This window comes from Euprymna scolopes, chromosome 20, assembly GCF_053919585.1.
Source record: "Euprymna scolopes isolate OS-2025 chromosome 20, ASM5391958v1, whole genome shotgun sequence".
In the NCBI taxonomy this organism is placed as follows: Eukaryota; Metazoa; Mollusca; class Cephalopoda; order Sepiida; family Sepiolidae; genus Euprymna; species Euprymna scolopes.
In genome coordinates this window covers 8,724,535-8,742,790 of record NC_136501.1, presented here as the reverse complement: position 1 = coordinate 8,742,790, position 18,256 = coordinate 8,724,535, and the positions used below count along the sequence as shown (strand labels likewise).

At 32.0% G+C, this 18,256-nt stretch overlaps 1 protein-coding gene across 38 annotated transcripts in view; it reads right to left on the bottom strand.

The window, feature by feature from the left end:
• Window positions 1-18,256, bottom strand: part of LOC145241300 (neuron navigator 2-like) — a 1,908,016-nt gene that overhangs the window by 435,517 nt on the left and 1,454,243 nt on the right. For all 38 annotated transcript variants that reach the window (XM_080104060.1, XM_080104067.1, XM_080104051.1 and 35 more), the window contains one exon: window positions 789-841. In XM_080104060.1, the coding sequence (XP_079960186.1) occupies window positions 789-841 (53 nt within the window). The remainder of the gene's footprint in view (window positions 1-788; window positions 842-18,256) is intronic.

Genomic DNA, 18,256 nt, shown 5'->3' with positions numbered 1-18,256 from the left:
TTAACTTAATTATATACCCTGTCTTTGTTGCCGATAGAAATGTGTCTCAGTGTGTAGTATAAAATTAGGTTTACTTTTGCCAACTTTTAACTCATTTCCCTTATTTTGTCTTACACTATGAAGATGTTTCTGACAAATGGGGAAAAATTGCTGTTTTATGGGTTGGAATATATCTATGTAACAGTTATTGTTGGCTAGTTTTTAATCTTAAAGCAATACATTTTATTTAACTCCTAACATAAAGTGCCTTCATGCCTTATCTGTAACGATTTCTATAAAAAAAAAAAAAAAAAAAAAAACATCTTTTTTGTTATTGCATTTTTAATCCAAAACATCCTCTAACCCACAATAAATGTTATTTTTTTTAGTGATAAAAAGAAATCATTAATTGCTTTTATTTTTATGAAACATTTACAAATATTTAAAAAGACATTTTTAATTCCTTTAATTACATTTTTGAATAAAATAAAATATCTTTTTTTTTTTAAGCTAACACGGCAGAATATAAAAAATTGAAACAGTGTCGACAGTTAATGAGAGGAGTTGTCGAGAAGATATACGAGAATGTAAAATAAAATAGTCTGCAACTGTTCTCTGGAAATGATATCCATGAAAAAAGATATGTATTATTTTTTTTTTAAGGAAAACAGTTTTACGTATGTGATTTTGTAAAATATGTAAATGGATGGATTCTAAAAATAGTGACATTAAGAAACGAAATTTTGTACACCTTTTCCCTAAAAGAAAAAAAAAAAGATTAGACAAAACAGAACAAGACGAATACTTACAGATGAGTAAATGGAAGATGATGTGGATACCAGAGACAAGGAAGAACCATGCACTGAAAAATAAAAATGATAGCTGACATGAGTTACTTCCCCTTACATGCTTGAGCAGACGACATGTATTTAAAAAAAAAAAAGACATTCCAATGCAAAACAAAATAGTAAAAGAATCATAAACATGAAATCTGTTTGAAACATGAAATCTGTATAGAGAATAAGTTTGAATAAGAATTAATAAAGGTAATCTATCATAGCTTAGAAAAGATACAAAGTGTAAAGAAAATCAAGAATTTGTTCTCTGGTCTCAGAGTTTTAGTTTTTGTTATTTCCACCATCTTTTAAAAGTCAGATGATTAATTTTGTCCATTTTTTTCTTTTTTTTTACATATAAAATTTTTCTGAAATGTTTTTTTAATTATTATGAATTTCAAACTATGAAAGACAATTTTTTATTTTAATTTACTTCAAAAATTGTTTTTAAATAAACTTAACTATTAGAACTACTTCGAAAATGAAAAAGTATATTTGAAACAATATTTTGTGAGATAAATTTGTTTGAAAAATATTAGTGAGGAAGTTTATCATTCAATAAATGCAACTTAAAAATGCTGTACACTAACACTATTTGCACTGATACATATTTTTCTTTGCTTTTAATGCAACTCGAATTGATTCATTACTGCAACTTGAACAGAATGGAAATAATAAAATAAAGTACTGTTTTATCTTGGGGTTTGGTTAATGCATTACAAAATTGTTCTATTTAATCTGTTTTTTTATTATTGAAGTCAAAGTTTCATCTAATTGATGCATAAAGTTTATTTGTTTTTCATTTTTACTTATTGGCTTTTGTTTTGATAAAATTAACTATTTTAACGCTTAAAAAAAAAAAAACTTCATGATTACAAAGAGCAAATGTGTTTTACATTCTAACATTAAAAAAGGAAACAAAAAAGAAACAGGATTGATTATTCACATTATCTGAATTAATCGAACTACTGTTCCCCTCTTGAGTGCTATTTGCACAATGTTTTCGTCAATGTAACCTTTGACCTTTCTCAGGTGTATCTTGTCGAACTTGAGAGTCCTTCTGGGGAGGAGTTCTAATTCGCAATTATTTTCTGTGAATTACTTAAAACTTCTATCTAGTCATGACTGACGGAATGAGACATGCTATCCCAGTGGATTAAATAAATTCGGAATTCTGTAGAGATTCCTGAGTTCGAAAGAAAGATTTCCAAGTTCGACAAAATAAATACACCTGAAGAAAGTCAGAGGTTACATTAATCAAAGCGTGAAAATAACACTCAAGATAAAAACATCAGTAGTTCAAAGAATCCAAATAATACAAAAAAAACAGAGCTTGACATATAGAAGAGCAAAACTGGAAATATGTGTTGATAATATTGGTAATATTGTTATAATATTATATAATATAATAATAATGTTGATAATATTGGTAATATTGTTATAATATTATATAATATAATAATAATGTTGATAATATTGGTAATATTGTTATAATATTATATAATAATGTTGATAATATTGGTAATATTGTTATAATATTATATAATATAATAATGTTGATAATATTGGTAATATTGTTATAATATTATATAATATAATAATAATGTTGATAATATTGGTAATATTGTTATAATATTATATAATATAATAATATTGGTAATATTGTTATAATATTATATAATATAATAATAATGCTGATAATATTGGTACAATCATGTGTAGAGAGAAAGTGCATGATGGGCATAACGGATAACACTGTTGCATAAAATGGCAGAAGCTGTGTCAAATTCAAATCCAATTGGATGTATTGTGGCTATTTATGCAGTATTTATACTGTTGGGAAAGCTATGAACTTGCAATTTCTATTATTATGTATAAAATAGCAACTTGTGTTTAATTAATCATATACAATTACTAGTTTACAATAAATGTTGTGTTCCAGTATCAAATAACAAAAAATGTGTGTGTATTAGACAGAGAGGGAGAGAGAAAAGGAAAAAGAAAACAATAGTACAAATCCCCAGCATCTGGGGAAGATAGTGTGATACATTTATGCCCAGAGTATTTTAAAACATTGAATAAACTTAGTTAAATTCCTCCAAAAGACATTGCATCTGCTGATTAAATTTTAATTTCACATTAAAAGTTAAGTTCAGAGCCTCATTCTATAAGTATTACCAAAAAATTGTTAAAGCTTCTTTTTTTTTTCACATACGTGTTCAGAATGCTTTTATTTTGGACAGAATTTCATGAAACTTTATGGTATGAATGGAAAGATTAATTCTTTAATTATTATGTTGCTTATTTTTGTGCTAGAAATAATTTCTGTGTACATAATTATTGGTTAATTATATAATGATTTGAAAATGGTACACGCATTAAAAATTACATAAACATGGATTTTGAGTTTGATAATAATACAATTGATACACCGAGTTATGAACATGATCATATAAACAATTATTTAACTAATTATGACCCAGATGTAAATGTCAGGAGCAATGGTAAGAGTTATTTCCCTTTAATTGATTTAAACACAAGGTTATCATTTCGTACTATATGTAAACAATCATTTCCAGTACAAGTTTGGACGATATGAGACATTAAGGAATAAAAATTCAAATTTGGATCCCATAACCCTAATTATTTTTTCAGAGTGAAAATCAGGATTTGAAAAGTAATAAATTGTATGGTTAGCAACTTGTTTAGCTATTTAATTGTTTGATCAGAGAATGGTTTAAACATTTTAATGTACGGTCAGTAATAAGCTTACACATTTAACTGCATGGTCATCAAACTTTTTGATTGCATTGTTTAAAACTTTAACTGTATGATTCAGAAACCTGCTTAAATATTCAACTTTATTGTTTTCAACCAAGTTAAATATTCAAGTGTATAATTGGTGTGTGAATTGCTTAAGCATTCAACTGCATAGTGCATGAAACGTTTAAGCATTCAACTGCACGGTGTGTGAACTGCTTAAGCATTCAATTGATTTGATTAAGCAATCAACTGCATGGTATGTGAACTGCTTAAGCATTCAACTGAATGCTATGTGAACTGTTTGAATATTATTCAGCACGGTAGGTGAATTGCCTAAAATATTAAACTGTATGGACAGGCATTGTTCTAATGCTAAATATTTAAATCGATCATCGATCATTTCCTCACCCTTCTTGGAAATACAGGGATTTATAGGACTTTATGCATTCTACTCTGTGTCTGAATATAACCCGACGGTAATTTGGATCATAGCATGAACATGAATGATAATTCAGATTACATCTTTTTAACTGTTGTCATCATCATCATCTTAAAAAAAAAAAAAAAAAAAAAAAAAAAAAAAAAAAAAAAATTGTCCTTTTTTTTTCCACATAAAAGTTATCTGAGCAATTAATCTCTTCTGGCTGAGCAATCAATTAAGAAAAAAAAAATAAACTTGCTAACAGGTGACTGAGATGCCATGTTACAATTTCTATGATAACACGAAAGCATCATATGTTGGGGAGGGGTGGGGGGAAAGATCCAAACACCATCAGAAGAAGAGAAAGAGGCTGCCTATTAAATCTCTAGCTATTCAACACAAACATGCCAGTGCTCCACATAAGGCAGGATTCACTGACATTCTCTCATTAGATGATAATCGAAAAAAAAAATATATAAAAAATAAAATAAGAGGAAGACGAAATGAACCAATCATGGTCAGCAGGCAATCAAAATTGCTGCATTCTTTGCTCTGATGAGGCAATCAGTATCCAAATTGGCTAAAGGCTTGTTTAACAACAGGATTAACGTTGATTGTTTATTCATCAGAACAAACAATTGAAGACAAGAACAAATAATGTCCGACAGAAAGCTTAGGCAAACAATTGTCAAAGATGGAGACTTTGCTTCATGTATTGTCTGTCTAAAATAACTCAACAGAACGCAAAGTGCACAATTACTTCTTTAAGCTATTCATAATCTATACAGTTTGCACTCAATAGAATGCAAACTGCACAATTGTTTAAGCTATTCATGGGCCGTACAATCTGCCGTAAACAGAAGAGTAACTATACAAGTAGATCACTGATGGCACACTCATCCTGGAATCTATTCATTAATTATACAGTTCAATGTTCAAGCAATGATTCACTGTAACATTTTTAAACATTACCTTTAATAAGTGCTAACGATTAAGTAATGCATTGATTATCACTTGGAATGATTGAGTAATTACTGAGTACAAGGTTAAATGATTGAGTAATTACTGAGTACAAGGTTAAATGATTGAGTAATTATTGAGTATAAGGTAAAATGATTAAGTAATTATTGAGTATAAGGTTAAATGATTGAGTAATTATTGAGTATAAGGTTAAATGATTGCGTAATGACTGAGTATAAGGTTAAATGATTGCGTAATGACCGAGTATAAGGTTAAATAATTGAGCAATTATTGAGTATAAGGTTAAATGATTGAACAATTACTGAGTATAAGGTTAAATGATTGAGTAATTACTGAGTATAAGGTTAAATGATTGAGCAATTACTGAGTATAAGGTAAAATGATTGAGCAAATACTGAGTATAAGGTTAAATGATTGAGCAATTACTGAGTATAAGATTAAATGATTGAGCAATTACTGAGTATAGGTTAAATGATTGAGCAGGTATTGCGTATAAGGTTAAATGATTGAGCAATTATTGAGTATAAGGTTAAATGATTGAGCAATTACTGAGTATAAGGTTAATGATTGATCAATTATTGAGTATAAGAGTAATGATTGAGCAATTATTGAGTATAAGGTTAAATGATTGAGCAATTATTGAGTATAAGGTTAAATGATTGAGTAACTACCGAGTATAAGGTTAAATGATTGAGCAATTATTGAGTATAAGGTTAAATGATTGAGCAATTACTGAGTATAAGGTTAAATGATTGAGCAATTACTGAGTACAAGGTTAAATGATTGAGCAATTATTGAGTATAAGGTTAAATGATTGAGCAATTATTGAGTATAAGGTTACATGATTGAGCAATTATTGAGTATAAGGGTAATGATTGAGCAATTATTGAGTTGAGCTGGCCTCCCGCGCATCTTCGCGTAGTTCTGATTAATGATTATCTTCCTCTTAAAGTGAAGGCTCCTTCCCTCTCCCCATGTTTAGAATGTATTTCTTGTTCGCTTGTCCATGTCTAACTATCCAGTCAAATTTACAACAAAAACCGGAAGTCACAAGCAGCAGACAATGTTGACTACAACTTAATCCTCAGTAAAAGTAACAAAACTGATTAATGTCTATCTTATGATCAGATACCGCGTAAGCTACTTCTCTTTCCCCATATTAAGAATGGCTTTCTTGTTCATTTGACCATGTCTAATTATCCAATCAAATGCACAGCAGAAACCGGAAGTTAAAAGAAGCAATCAATCTTGATTATAAACCGACTAAAGCTTATATATATTTGAATGAAGATCTTTTTGCTTTTGATGATGAACTAGCGTTTGCCAGTAAGCATTAGATTTCACCGACCCCCATGCGTAATTTTCTTTCTATGCTAACAAAAACACAAACACGTTCACGAGTTAGTGGGTGGTTTGCACATTAAATGTTTAGCAACATCAAAACCTCACATGTGCAATAGGGGGGGGGGGAAGAAAGAGATTTTATTTTCACACTTGTGAATCAACAGCACATATCTCCCACTTTGACTGCTGGTTTGGTTATAAAGACAAAAATAGCAAGTCAGTTACTAGGTTGCAAAATTTTGTTATCGCAACCTAACGATGGAAAAATGATAAGAAAATCTAACAATTACAGAGCAATATAGAGAATAAATGACAAAAAGTTATATTCCAAAATTCATGATGTTGACGATCTTATAATTTATTCCTTTAATTCAGTTGATTTATACAATTCTTGACAGTATCTGTTTCGTAGCGCAAAATCAATCACTTAATTATTATATCAATCAGTGAATCTATTATGCCCTTAACTCATCAGAAGAAATAGCAACAATCAATCCGTCAAAAGGAAATGAAGTGTGATTTGACATGATTAAAATCACCTTTTTATTTTTAATATATATATAGATATATATACACACACACACACACACACACATACATACACACACACATATATATATATATATATATATATATATATATATAGAGAGAGAGAGAGAGAGAGAGGGGAAGGAATAGATATATGAGAAAGGACAAATAATGTAAATAGATGGTGAATGATAAGAGTAGTAGTCGGAGGATGTAAATAAATGAGAGAGGGGGGGAGAGAAGATAAAAAAGAATACTTATTATCAAGAAAGATATATTGATGATAATAATAATAATAATAATAATAATAATAATAATAATAATTGAATGTTTTTCTTATGTGTCTTTCAATGTATTTTTTTTTTATTTGAGGAAACCAATTTCTCCATTGTTTTGTCAAAATTTTAAGACACCGTTTTTCCATAATTTCTGCCGATCTGTTTAATAAAAGATTTTTCTTAAAATATGTTTTTAAAAATCATATTTGTTGGATCATTTTTTTTCTCAAGAAACCACATTTAAAAGTCACTTTTAATCTATATAATACACACACTAATAGGCTGACCAGCAATCATTGCCCGATCGTAAGATACACTTAAATATGATATTTTAATTCATGCAGATTAAATATTCTGTATTGATTATTATATTAAACCTAATATACAGGAGTGAAATCAAAACTAAATAAATACGTGTGTGTGTGTGAGAGAGAGAGAGAGAGAGAGAGAGAGAGAGAGAGAGAGAGAGAGAGAGAGAGAGAGTTGGTGTCGTCAATTAAATTCGAAACCAAAACATACAATTCTCCACCCTCATTGCTTAGCATCTGAGCCATGCCCATACGCATATATATGAATAAATTCACTTTTCATGCCTTTTTTTAAAAGATGGAATAGCCTGATTGTTGAAGACAAAATGAAAACAAGCAAGGTCCACAGAGTTTTATAATTATAGAGATTAAATAAAAGATATATATTTAATTGCTCCTCTTAATTGGTTTGAGATTTTTCTATCTTGATAAGTTTGCTTTATTAAAGATATTTTCTTTATTAGTTTCATTTAATAATAATAATAATATATATATATATATATATATATATATATATATATATATATATATATATATATATATTATATATAAATGTGTAGATAGATATTTTATTTCTTGTATCTCTATTCTGTAGTGTAGATAGATATTATATTTCTTCTATCTCTATTCTTTGGTATCTATTCAGCCTCTATATATGTATAGTATATATTTATATTTCTAGATTAATGTTCCTATACCAGTTTCTTTTTTATATCTAACATTTATCTTCTCTTCTTGATTGTCGAAACAGTTTTTATATTTTCACACATTTTTCCAACTTGCTTTGATGATCAAATAAATTTATTTAACTTTAAATTGTCATCAACTGTTTCTTTATATATACATATATGAAAATGGATGAAATCACAAACCGAGCAGATATGATAATAATCGATATATCTGTGTAGGTATTTATCTGGTAATTTAAAGTAAGTCATCGTGATTTTGGAAAAACAGAATTTATTTTGATGAAACATCTCCATTCTAAAATGGAAAGGCATTGAAAAAAAAATCAATAAAATGAATGACGACTTCTATTTTACATTTCAGAAATATCTTTGAATTCACGTTTAATGTAAAGCAGATGTCTTCTTTTCATAGTGTTTGCATTAAGTCTATCATAGGACGAAAATATTATCAGGAATTCGTTTGACAAGCTGGCCAATCAATTTATTAGATTTTAAATGCTTACATTATTTCATCTGAGAAACACAGAAGTTGAATTAAGAATAAAGAAAATCTAGAGACGAAAGTTTGTCACAGACTAGAAATAATTTAAACAAAAAATATACACTCATTTAATTCCTGCTTTAATGATGAAAATGTGTCGCGGCTGATTTTTACACCTCGGCGTCCAAAATGAAATGACTAAACTCATTTGTGTACACATCGTCTTCTCATACACTATCCTGAATAAAAACAAATTACTATATTTTGAACCAATCAAAGAATTTCTGAATTTATTTGAAATGGTCTTTCTGGGAGCCACTTCGATCCCTTAAAAAGCTAACGTGTCAACTCATGCATACTCACACTTCTAAAGCCTCTCTCCTTCTCACACACACACACACACACACACACACACACACACACACACACACACACACACACACACACACACACACTGCTTGAATCCCTTCATTGTCGTCTGCTCATTTAAAACAACTTAATCACTGCAATATTCCTAACCTTATTCACTGAACTTACTTTCTAATATAAAAACAAATGAACATTGACTCTTATCAACAACTTTTAATGAAATATAATTTGAGTGTAAAGTTTTGATTATGATTTTCAGACCTGTGGTCACTTAAACTACCGACTCTGACTTCCTTGGTATCTCAGCTAAAGAATCCCACTTATTTCACAAGGACTATAAAATATTAACGTTCTATTTTTTCCTACTATTTTAAACTTCCATTTTAAACATGTATAAAATATCTCTTTTGTGAATATATGCCTCCTTAACTCATTATTCTATTTTGCTTGTCGTATAACATGTTCCTTGTTTTCTCATATTTAAACATAAACATTTTTTTCGCTGAAAATATTTCTCTAAAACCGGTTCATCCCAAAATGCTTCTCCCATTACAAAACCCCTAAAGAAATTTCTAAAAAAATAGATCCCCCCACCCCCTAAAAATATTATTTCAAACTTACAAGTGATACACTAAAGAAATACTATTTCAAACTTAGCATTTTCTTTTGGGATATCATGCATATTTCAAACTTATGTGTGATATCCTAAAGAAAATAATATTTCAAACTTCATGTGACAAACAAAAGAAAATACTATTTCAAATTTATGAGTGACACATCAAACAAAATGCTCTTTCAAACCTATGCATGACACCCCAAAGGAAATTTTTTTTTTTTTTTTTTTTTTTTACAAAGGCATCACCACATTATCAAGGCCCAGAGGCCACTCAAGGATAAGGGTTAAAGAGTGTACAGTAGAAATTGGTCAATATAGTAATCATTAGTAATGAAAATTTGGTAAATTTAATAACTTATATGGAACGGCTCATCAAGAACTTATTTACTTTAGACTTGAACACAACCATATTGTAGTCAGCCGGAAAGCAGGAAAACGGAAGACAATTCCACAGGCGTGCAGTTCTAAGAAAGAAGCTTTGTTCATGGAATCTACGTTTAGGTTTAGCCACAGATAAAGAGTGGGGGAAATTATTGATAGTGTTTACAGCTAGACGAGTGTTTCTTGTGAAAGTTTGGCGAGGGGGGACCAAAGATTGAAGCTCAGTTGAACACTTTCCATGAAAATAACGATACATCAGAGACAAACTCGCAACATCTCTTCTGTGAGATAGAGGTTGCAAGGAGGAGAAAAGGACATCTCCTACGAGGCTACGAAGTCTATTTTGAACTCTATCAAGGCAGGACAAGTCCTTTCTAGCAGCTCCTGCCCAGATGTGGCAACAGTATTCCATCCTTGGACGTACCTGGCTCTTATATAGGTAGAGAATAGCATCAGCAGTGAGATATCTACTGGATCGATAGAAAGATCCCACCATTTTTCCAGCGGCCTTGGCAACAGATTTGATATACGTGTTCCATTTAAGATCAGGAGTAATGGTCAAGCCCAGAAGCTTGTCAAAACTTGAGGCCTCCTGAAGACGAGAGCCATTCATTTCAATTGATGACAAATGTGGATTAGAATGTTGATGATGTAAAGAGAGAAGCTTGGTTTTAGATGCATTAAAAGTAACCAGCCACTCCTTTCCCCATTGTACTACGTGCTCAAGATCAGAGGAGAGAGAATTGGAGAGAACTTGGTCGTTTACTGTCTTAGATGTGGTACCATAAATGGTAGTGTCGTCAGCATAAATGTCTACAAATGATGTAAGGATATGATTTGGAAGATCATTAATGTAGATCAGGAAAAGAGTTGGGCCCAGGATGGATCCCTGAGGGACACCGGCATTAATACTGTGAGCTTCTGATTTTTGCCCCTCAACTACTACTCTTATGAACCTATCAGAAAGAAATGATTTAATAATTGAGAAGACTTTTCCAGCTATACCATAGCTAGCGATCTTATGAAGTAAACCTTTATGCCATACCCTATCAAAGGCTTTAGATATGTCAAGAGCAATTGCTCTAGAAAGATTGCCACCGTCGAGAGATTTGCTAATCCTATGCGATATAACTGTAATGACATCTGCTGTAGATCTAGCAGAACGGAAACCATATTGAGTGTCACTAAGAAGGTTATTTTTGTTGAGATGTTTGATTACTTCTGTATTTAACACAGATTCTAGCAACTTACTCATGACGCACAGGAGACTTATTGGCCTGTACTGAGAGGGGGATGAGCGATCACCTGAATTCTTAAATACAGGGCATACTGATGAGGTTTTCCAGGGAGATGGGAAACTATTCTCCTTAAGACAACGTTTAAACAGTTTTGTAAGTATGGGCGCTAATTCAGGTTGAAGTTTTTTGAGTACTATAATTGGAATACCATCAGGGCCAGTTGCTTTACTCGAATCAAGGTTTTTGATTAGCTTGGCAACATCACGTACAGATATACGTATATCACATAGCGTGTTTTCTGATACAGGAGGAAATATTGGGGGTTGGTGGTCTTGGTCGCAAAGGGTAGAATTTGCTGCAAAGTTCTTGACAAAGAGTTTGGCTTTGTCTGATGCTGACGAGATTACCTCAGGTCCATTGATAATAGTTGGGATGGAGCACACGCTTCTGTTCAGGATTCTGTTTGCTATTTGCCAAAACTGGTGGGAACCAAGCCGCTGCTCAGCTACTTTGGACTTAACAGATTGAGCATACAACTCTCTTGCGTTCCTTATTACTTTCTTACAATGGTTGCTGGCAGTCCTGAAAACGGCTTTAGTTTCCATACATCTATTACGTTTGAAGCAGTGGAAAAAGTGATTTCTGTGCGCAATGGCAGCAGCACATTCTGGAGAGAACCATGGCTGGCTGTTAGGTTTTTGCTGAAACTTTTTAGAGGGTATGAAATGGTCAATACCTACAATTAACCATTCAGTTAGGTCTAATACTATAGAGGACACATCCTTTTTAAACATGGAATGCAGAGGTAGATCAGATATAAATGTACGGAAGCTATCCCAGTCAGCCTTAGTGTATCGATATACTGTACGATGAAGAGGTACATCTGGGGACTTATTACATTTCATTTTTATCTTAATTGATACAACAGAGTGGTCGGAAGATCCAAGAGGCGACAGAACAGAAACTGAACATAGTTCAGGGCAAGTTGTGAGAAAAAGGTCTAGTAGGCTCGCATACTGGCCATCATTATCGGGCACACGGGTAGGTTCCTGAACAATCTGAGTGAGGTCATAGGCAATGGAGAAATCATGACAGAACCTCCCCTCATCATCGGTCTTGTTTGAGTGGGTCAACCATTCAATGTTGTGAACATTGAAGTCTCCACATACGTGAATGTTAGCTGAAGGATAAGTAGAAAGGACTTGGTCAATTTTCTCAGATATGCTTTGAAAGATAGTAACTCCACTGTTGTGGGGGCGATAGAGAGTAAATATAAATGCAGTAGTGTGAGCTAAAGCAACCCGGAAGCACATATAGGGTAAGTTAGGATCTTCCCTGGAGATGTCCCTCCCACATGGAAAGCTATCTTTAATATAGGCACATATTCCATGTCCATGGCGATCTTGGGGGTCAGATTTAGAAGTTAAGTTAGAGTATCCTGAAATTGCAAACTCATCTAGGGAAATAGCCTGTCCAATGCCAGTTTCACTTAAAAATAAAAGGTCTGGTTTAGTCTCCTGTAATTGGGTTTCAACCTCTGGAAGGTTAGAACGAAGACCCCTGATGTTGGAGAAGGAGACATGGTAGTAGGGGTCTACGTTGGAAGTTGGGGAACCGGGTTTAATCGTGTATTAATTTTACATATGATATTAAAAAAATCATATCTCAAAGCTGTTTGCAAAAAAATAGCATTTCAAATTTGTGCTTGACATACCAAAGAAAATGCTTAAGTACAGCAGACTTATAGAAAAGCTTGAATACATCTAAACCATGTAGTCAATTATTTCAAATTTATAAATTGTGACAGACCATTTCCAACTAAATTGTTGACAGACCATTTCCAACTAAATTGTGACAGACCATTTCCAACTAAATTGTGACAGACCATTTCCAACTAAATTGTGACAGACCATTTCCAACTAAATTGTTGACAGACCATTTCCAACTAAATTGTTGACAGACCATTCCCAACTAAATTGTGACAGACCATTTCCAACTAAATTATGACAGACCATTTCAAACTAAATTGTGACAGACCATTTCCAACTAAATTGTGACAGACCATTTCAAACTAAATTGTGACAGACCATTTCAAACTAAATTGTGACAGACCATTTCAAACTAAATTGTGACAGACCATTTCAAACTAAATTGTGACAGACCATTTCAAACTAAATTGTGACAGACCATTTCAAACTAAATTTTGACAGACCATTTCAAATTAAATTGTAACTAACCAACGAACATGTCCTCTTGTAGAAATGCAAGGATGCATCTAAAAAAAGTTTGATTTTCGATTCAAATTTGAGAACTGAAATTTCGTTACAACTAGTTCACTCAAGTTGAGTGTTAAATATTAAAAACCAAGAGAAGCAGGTGATAAAATGGTGGTCAATGTTGGGAAATTATGCAATATTACACAAACAATTCTGAAGATGGTATCTGCCAAAGAATGGCGCTAAAGATCAGCTGTTTTTTTTTGCAAAGCACAAATAGATACCAAGATGCAATACCTCCACAGAATATTCATATCTGTCAGCAGAGCATACGTCATCTTGGCCTGTTTTATAAGCCACCTGTATTCTGTGTTTCTTTATGTTAATCTGCAGTTGATCGGGTCAAGGTTGGGTAGACGATGAAGATTTCCTTTGCTAAATTCTTCAGATTTTTATTGTTGACTGATGCAACTTTATTATAAAAAAAAAAAGGCCCTACACACCAAAAAAAAAAACAAATTGATGCTGCCATCGTTGCTGCTAACAGTTTAGTATCTTAATCTAAACACGTATCCTTTGACGATCAGCAGATGGATTTGCTTGGATACCCCAATCAGGAGCAGCTGATAAACACGCATAACTATTTCGTTTTTGCTTATCAAAGCTCCAGGAACAAGGTAATAACTAAGATGTTTGCATTATACGAAAGCAGATTAAAATAAAACAGGAAAAAACACAGAGGTTTTTTTTTTTTTCTTTTTTTTTTTTTGCGTTATTTTGCTATTTGTGATTCTAAGGTAATTTATTAAGATATTGTCAAATAATGAAACATAAAGAGGATGGCATAATCATGACTTGAAAAGAAGGTACTTATGCAATATAAGGACTGTGCTATTGTTGGAATAGTTTGCGCGGTTTACAAAAACGCCTGAAGGTGCTGAATGAAAGTTTTGAGTATTTTTTTTAATGAAAACTATCTTATTTCTGTCAGCACAAAGCTAATTCAATTAAAAATTAATTTAAACATGAAAACAATATATATTGAACAATTTTTATGAAACTTTCAGAGCATTAAAATTCTAACCAAGGAAAAAAACAATCATTGTAAGTAAGGTAAGTTTCATGAATAAATATTTATTTTTTGAATAAAAAAACAAAATTTTTTAATGATTTTTGTCTTCTTTTTATTATTTATGATATTTTGTGCAAATCCAGATTTAGATTTTTTAAATTTGATTTGGGAATCACCACTTATCAAGGCCTGTAGGCCACTCGAGGATAGGGATTAATGAATGTAAAGTGGTAGTGTAGTAATTGTTAATGGTGTAAATTGGGTAGAATATTTTTTTTATAATAAACCAATGATAACAAACGAATGTTCTTTTTTTAATGATTTTTTTATATTAGGGTTAAGGCACTCAGCATTTTGGCAACTTCCAGCATTTTCCGTAAACTAAACTTTATACTGTATAAATACCGAAAAGAGACAAGATGGAACAGGACTTTCGAATTAGGTCTCTTCAAAGGTTAGATTACACAAAACCACAAACAAACCCGAGACCTTTAGATTGCTAGAAAAGGAGAGCACAATGGCAGATGCAAGGAACAAAAGCAACAGGATCATCAGAAGCAGAAAACTACAAAAGAGAATCATCAGTACATCAACGTGACATACGCAGAAGACTACTGGTGAAGAAGCTTTAAATTTAATAGGTTTGCACTGTCGACAAAGCTCCAACATCTGTCCCATCACCGCAATGTCAAATCCCTGTGCCTGTTTTACAAGTACTTTAATGGAATGTGCTCTGATGAAATGACATTTTGCCTCATCAACATACATACTCCTGACTAATCCAACAAGCAGCAAAATCCCACCCCTTCACTTTTCAAGTCCCTAAATGCCAGAAAGCCTTCTACTCTAATAGTTTCTTCACTCGAACCGCTGGACTTTGGAATTTCTTCCTTGTTTCCTGCTTCTCTAATTATACTAACCCGCAGAAGTTTAAATGTAATGTGAACAGACATCTTGCTACTCAACTCTCCACAGTTCCCTGTTAGAAACGACTCCAAATAGTAACACCTTACGTTTCAAGTGTCAATATACCTTCTTTTAGGGTGAGAAAAAAAAAAAACAGCAAAATCTGACCGTTTCATTAAGCGAACGTTTTCAGTGATTAGCTGGAAACAAAAACGTAGTATCTGTTCTGATACCACACCTCCTCTTTTCTGTCCTCGGTCAGTGAGGGAGAGATCCTTCTAGATAGAGGCATTAAAAAAGTTTTTTTGTTTTTCCTCACCCAGAGTTGCTCCATATGGGAAGCTGAATTTTCCTCACATATAAAACCAGTCTCATGCCTAACTCTGCCCTTGTGGAGAGGCAAATAATTAGCAACTTATCTACATTACTAGTGGCTCAAGTTAGTCGACTGTTCTGACTTGTTTTGGAAATGTAATCGTCCCACATCCACTGCATAAAACTTAGTGCTTTACATGGAAATTTGTTTTGATGTTAGGTACACAAGAGGAAAGGAAAATTCTTTGCAATAGTGATAGAAAGACGAGTTCTTGCTGTGATATATTTTTACTATACACAACAAATTTTTTACTATACACCACAAAAAAAGTGGTTAAAGAAACAGGTATATAACAAATAAATATTACCAAAGGCAAGGTAAGTCACTCTTCTACCTAGCTGCATAAGTTTTTAGTGTTTTAACTTATTTTAAAGCGTTTATTCAGATTGAAAAACAAGTAGTGTCGAGTGTTTCATAAGAAGAAGAAAAAAATGGGCAATATGAGAGGGTGATATCGTTGGTGTCTGGCTGGATAATCGCTCAAAAATAGATAATTAAACAAAATACTGGTAGAAACCCACCAACATGGTATCTTAAAAGGTACAATTATAGAGTTGTGCTATAAACTTGTATAAACTTACTTCAGGTTAATAAAAGAAGAGGTCCATGATAGATATTAAATGTATATTTATAGTTTCTCTTTGATATTACAAAAACAGATCTTCAAAAAAAAAAAAAAAAAAAAAAAAAAAGTATCAAGTCTCTCCCTAGTGTACCTTCAAGTTTAAAACTTGGAACTTTTTCAACATTAGATCCGTAGATGAAAGCAAACAGCGGGGAAGCATATCTTATGTACATTCTTTGTATAACATGCATTTTTTTTTCTCTTATCTTTTTGATGAAATTAATTTCCCTAAGAACCATTCAAAATTTGTTAGCAATAAATCAGTCAAATATCATTCTCATCATATTATAATGGAGGTTTTGTGCCTGTAACTAAAATTAAAATAAATCTAAAAAGATTTTATAGGGGTTTTAACATATTTAATTGTATAGGATGAAGAACTAGCTCCCATATACATCTTTTCTAGATTTAAAATGTCAAATAAAATATGCCAGACAGTGTAGCAGTTATATTTTCCTTTGTGTAATATTACACTCCCACTCGAAGATGTATTATCCAATCGGAGGTAATTTATAAAGATTGTGCCTATGGAAGAACACGACCCAAAAAAAATCTGTTTAGGTATTAATATTTTTATGCTGTTTTTGTCAAATAATAATAATTTACACTATTATTAATAAATATTAAATGAGGAATCATTTTGAGTTAAAATTCGAATTTTATTGTTAGATAAACTTTACTGTATTCTGTAAGTTTAATCTTCTCCTGAAAACTAACAATCTGCTCTACTCCCCAAGCTGCCACAACATCAATTCAAATTTGATGGCCATTTGTTTTACTTCGGCTTCTGTCACATTACATAGGCACTTTTAAAGCATGTTTTTTTTCAATTTTAGATGCATAATACTAATTGAAGTTTAAATTTAAATTATTCCTCATTGAGTAATATATAATGAAAACTCCATAAAACTACTTTTAATGTATAAACAGATTTTTCTCGCGTTCTGCCATGGCCGCAACCTTTATAAATTACCCAATCAAAACAATTTGTGTGGAAGGTACTTCCACTAAACTGTTTGTAAACATTGTTCCCTGCTTTTCACAATTCGAACCTAAGATGTCAAGCGTAGTGCACATGTAACATGCATGGGACAATGAATTTAAAACCCAACCAGGGCAGATGTGCACTTTTTCCTGACTTTGAGTGCTTTGGGATTTCTTCTTAATCTATAACGTAAACCTATCCATGGTCCTTTGTTTGTTCATTAAACGATGTATGAACAGATTTAAAATGTAGAGGAGAGTTTGTTCCGTTATAATCAAGCTAATCAAAAAAACTCCTTATCTTTACTCAACTACAAAAGAATAATCTTTTTTGCTTCAGATTAGTGACTTAAACATTCGTCACACATCCTTACACTAGATGCTCATCCATCAGAATTATGAGGACCATCTGATCATCCAGGAGGGATGATAGAGGACATGTGCTTAATTGTGAAGCAAGAGTTGTACAATCCCTAACCACTCCTGTCCTGTATTCCAGTGGCAAGGAGAAGTCCAGGATGACTCGAAACAATGCCGAGATAAATAGAGAGCACATTCAGAACCTGGTATTCATAAATATTCATCCTTATACTAATTCCAAAGTGAAAGACCAGAAAATATATTGATCAAAACATTCCAGAAGACAAAAATGGTGTTCAATCCTCTCAATAAGTCTCTGCATAAAGTATTGGAAAATGCTATTAGAATCTTGTGAGAAAAAATAATCTTTAACTCAAGGCAAATCATTAAAAAACTTTTTTTTCATTCCTCGACTTCAGGTTTTGTGATTTGACAAATCTCAGATTTTGAAGGCCAGAAGCAAATAAAGAGATTAAACAAATTGAAAAGACTTGAAAATCCCTTT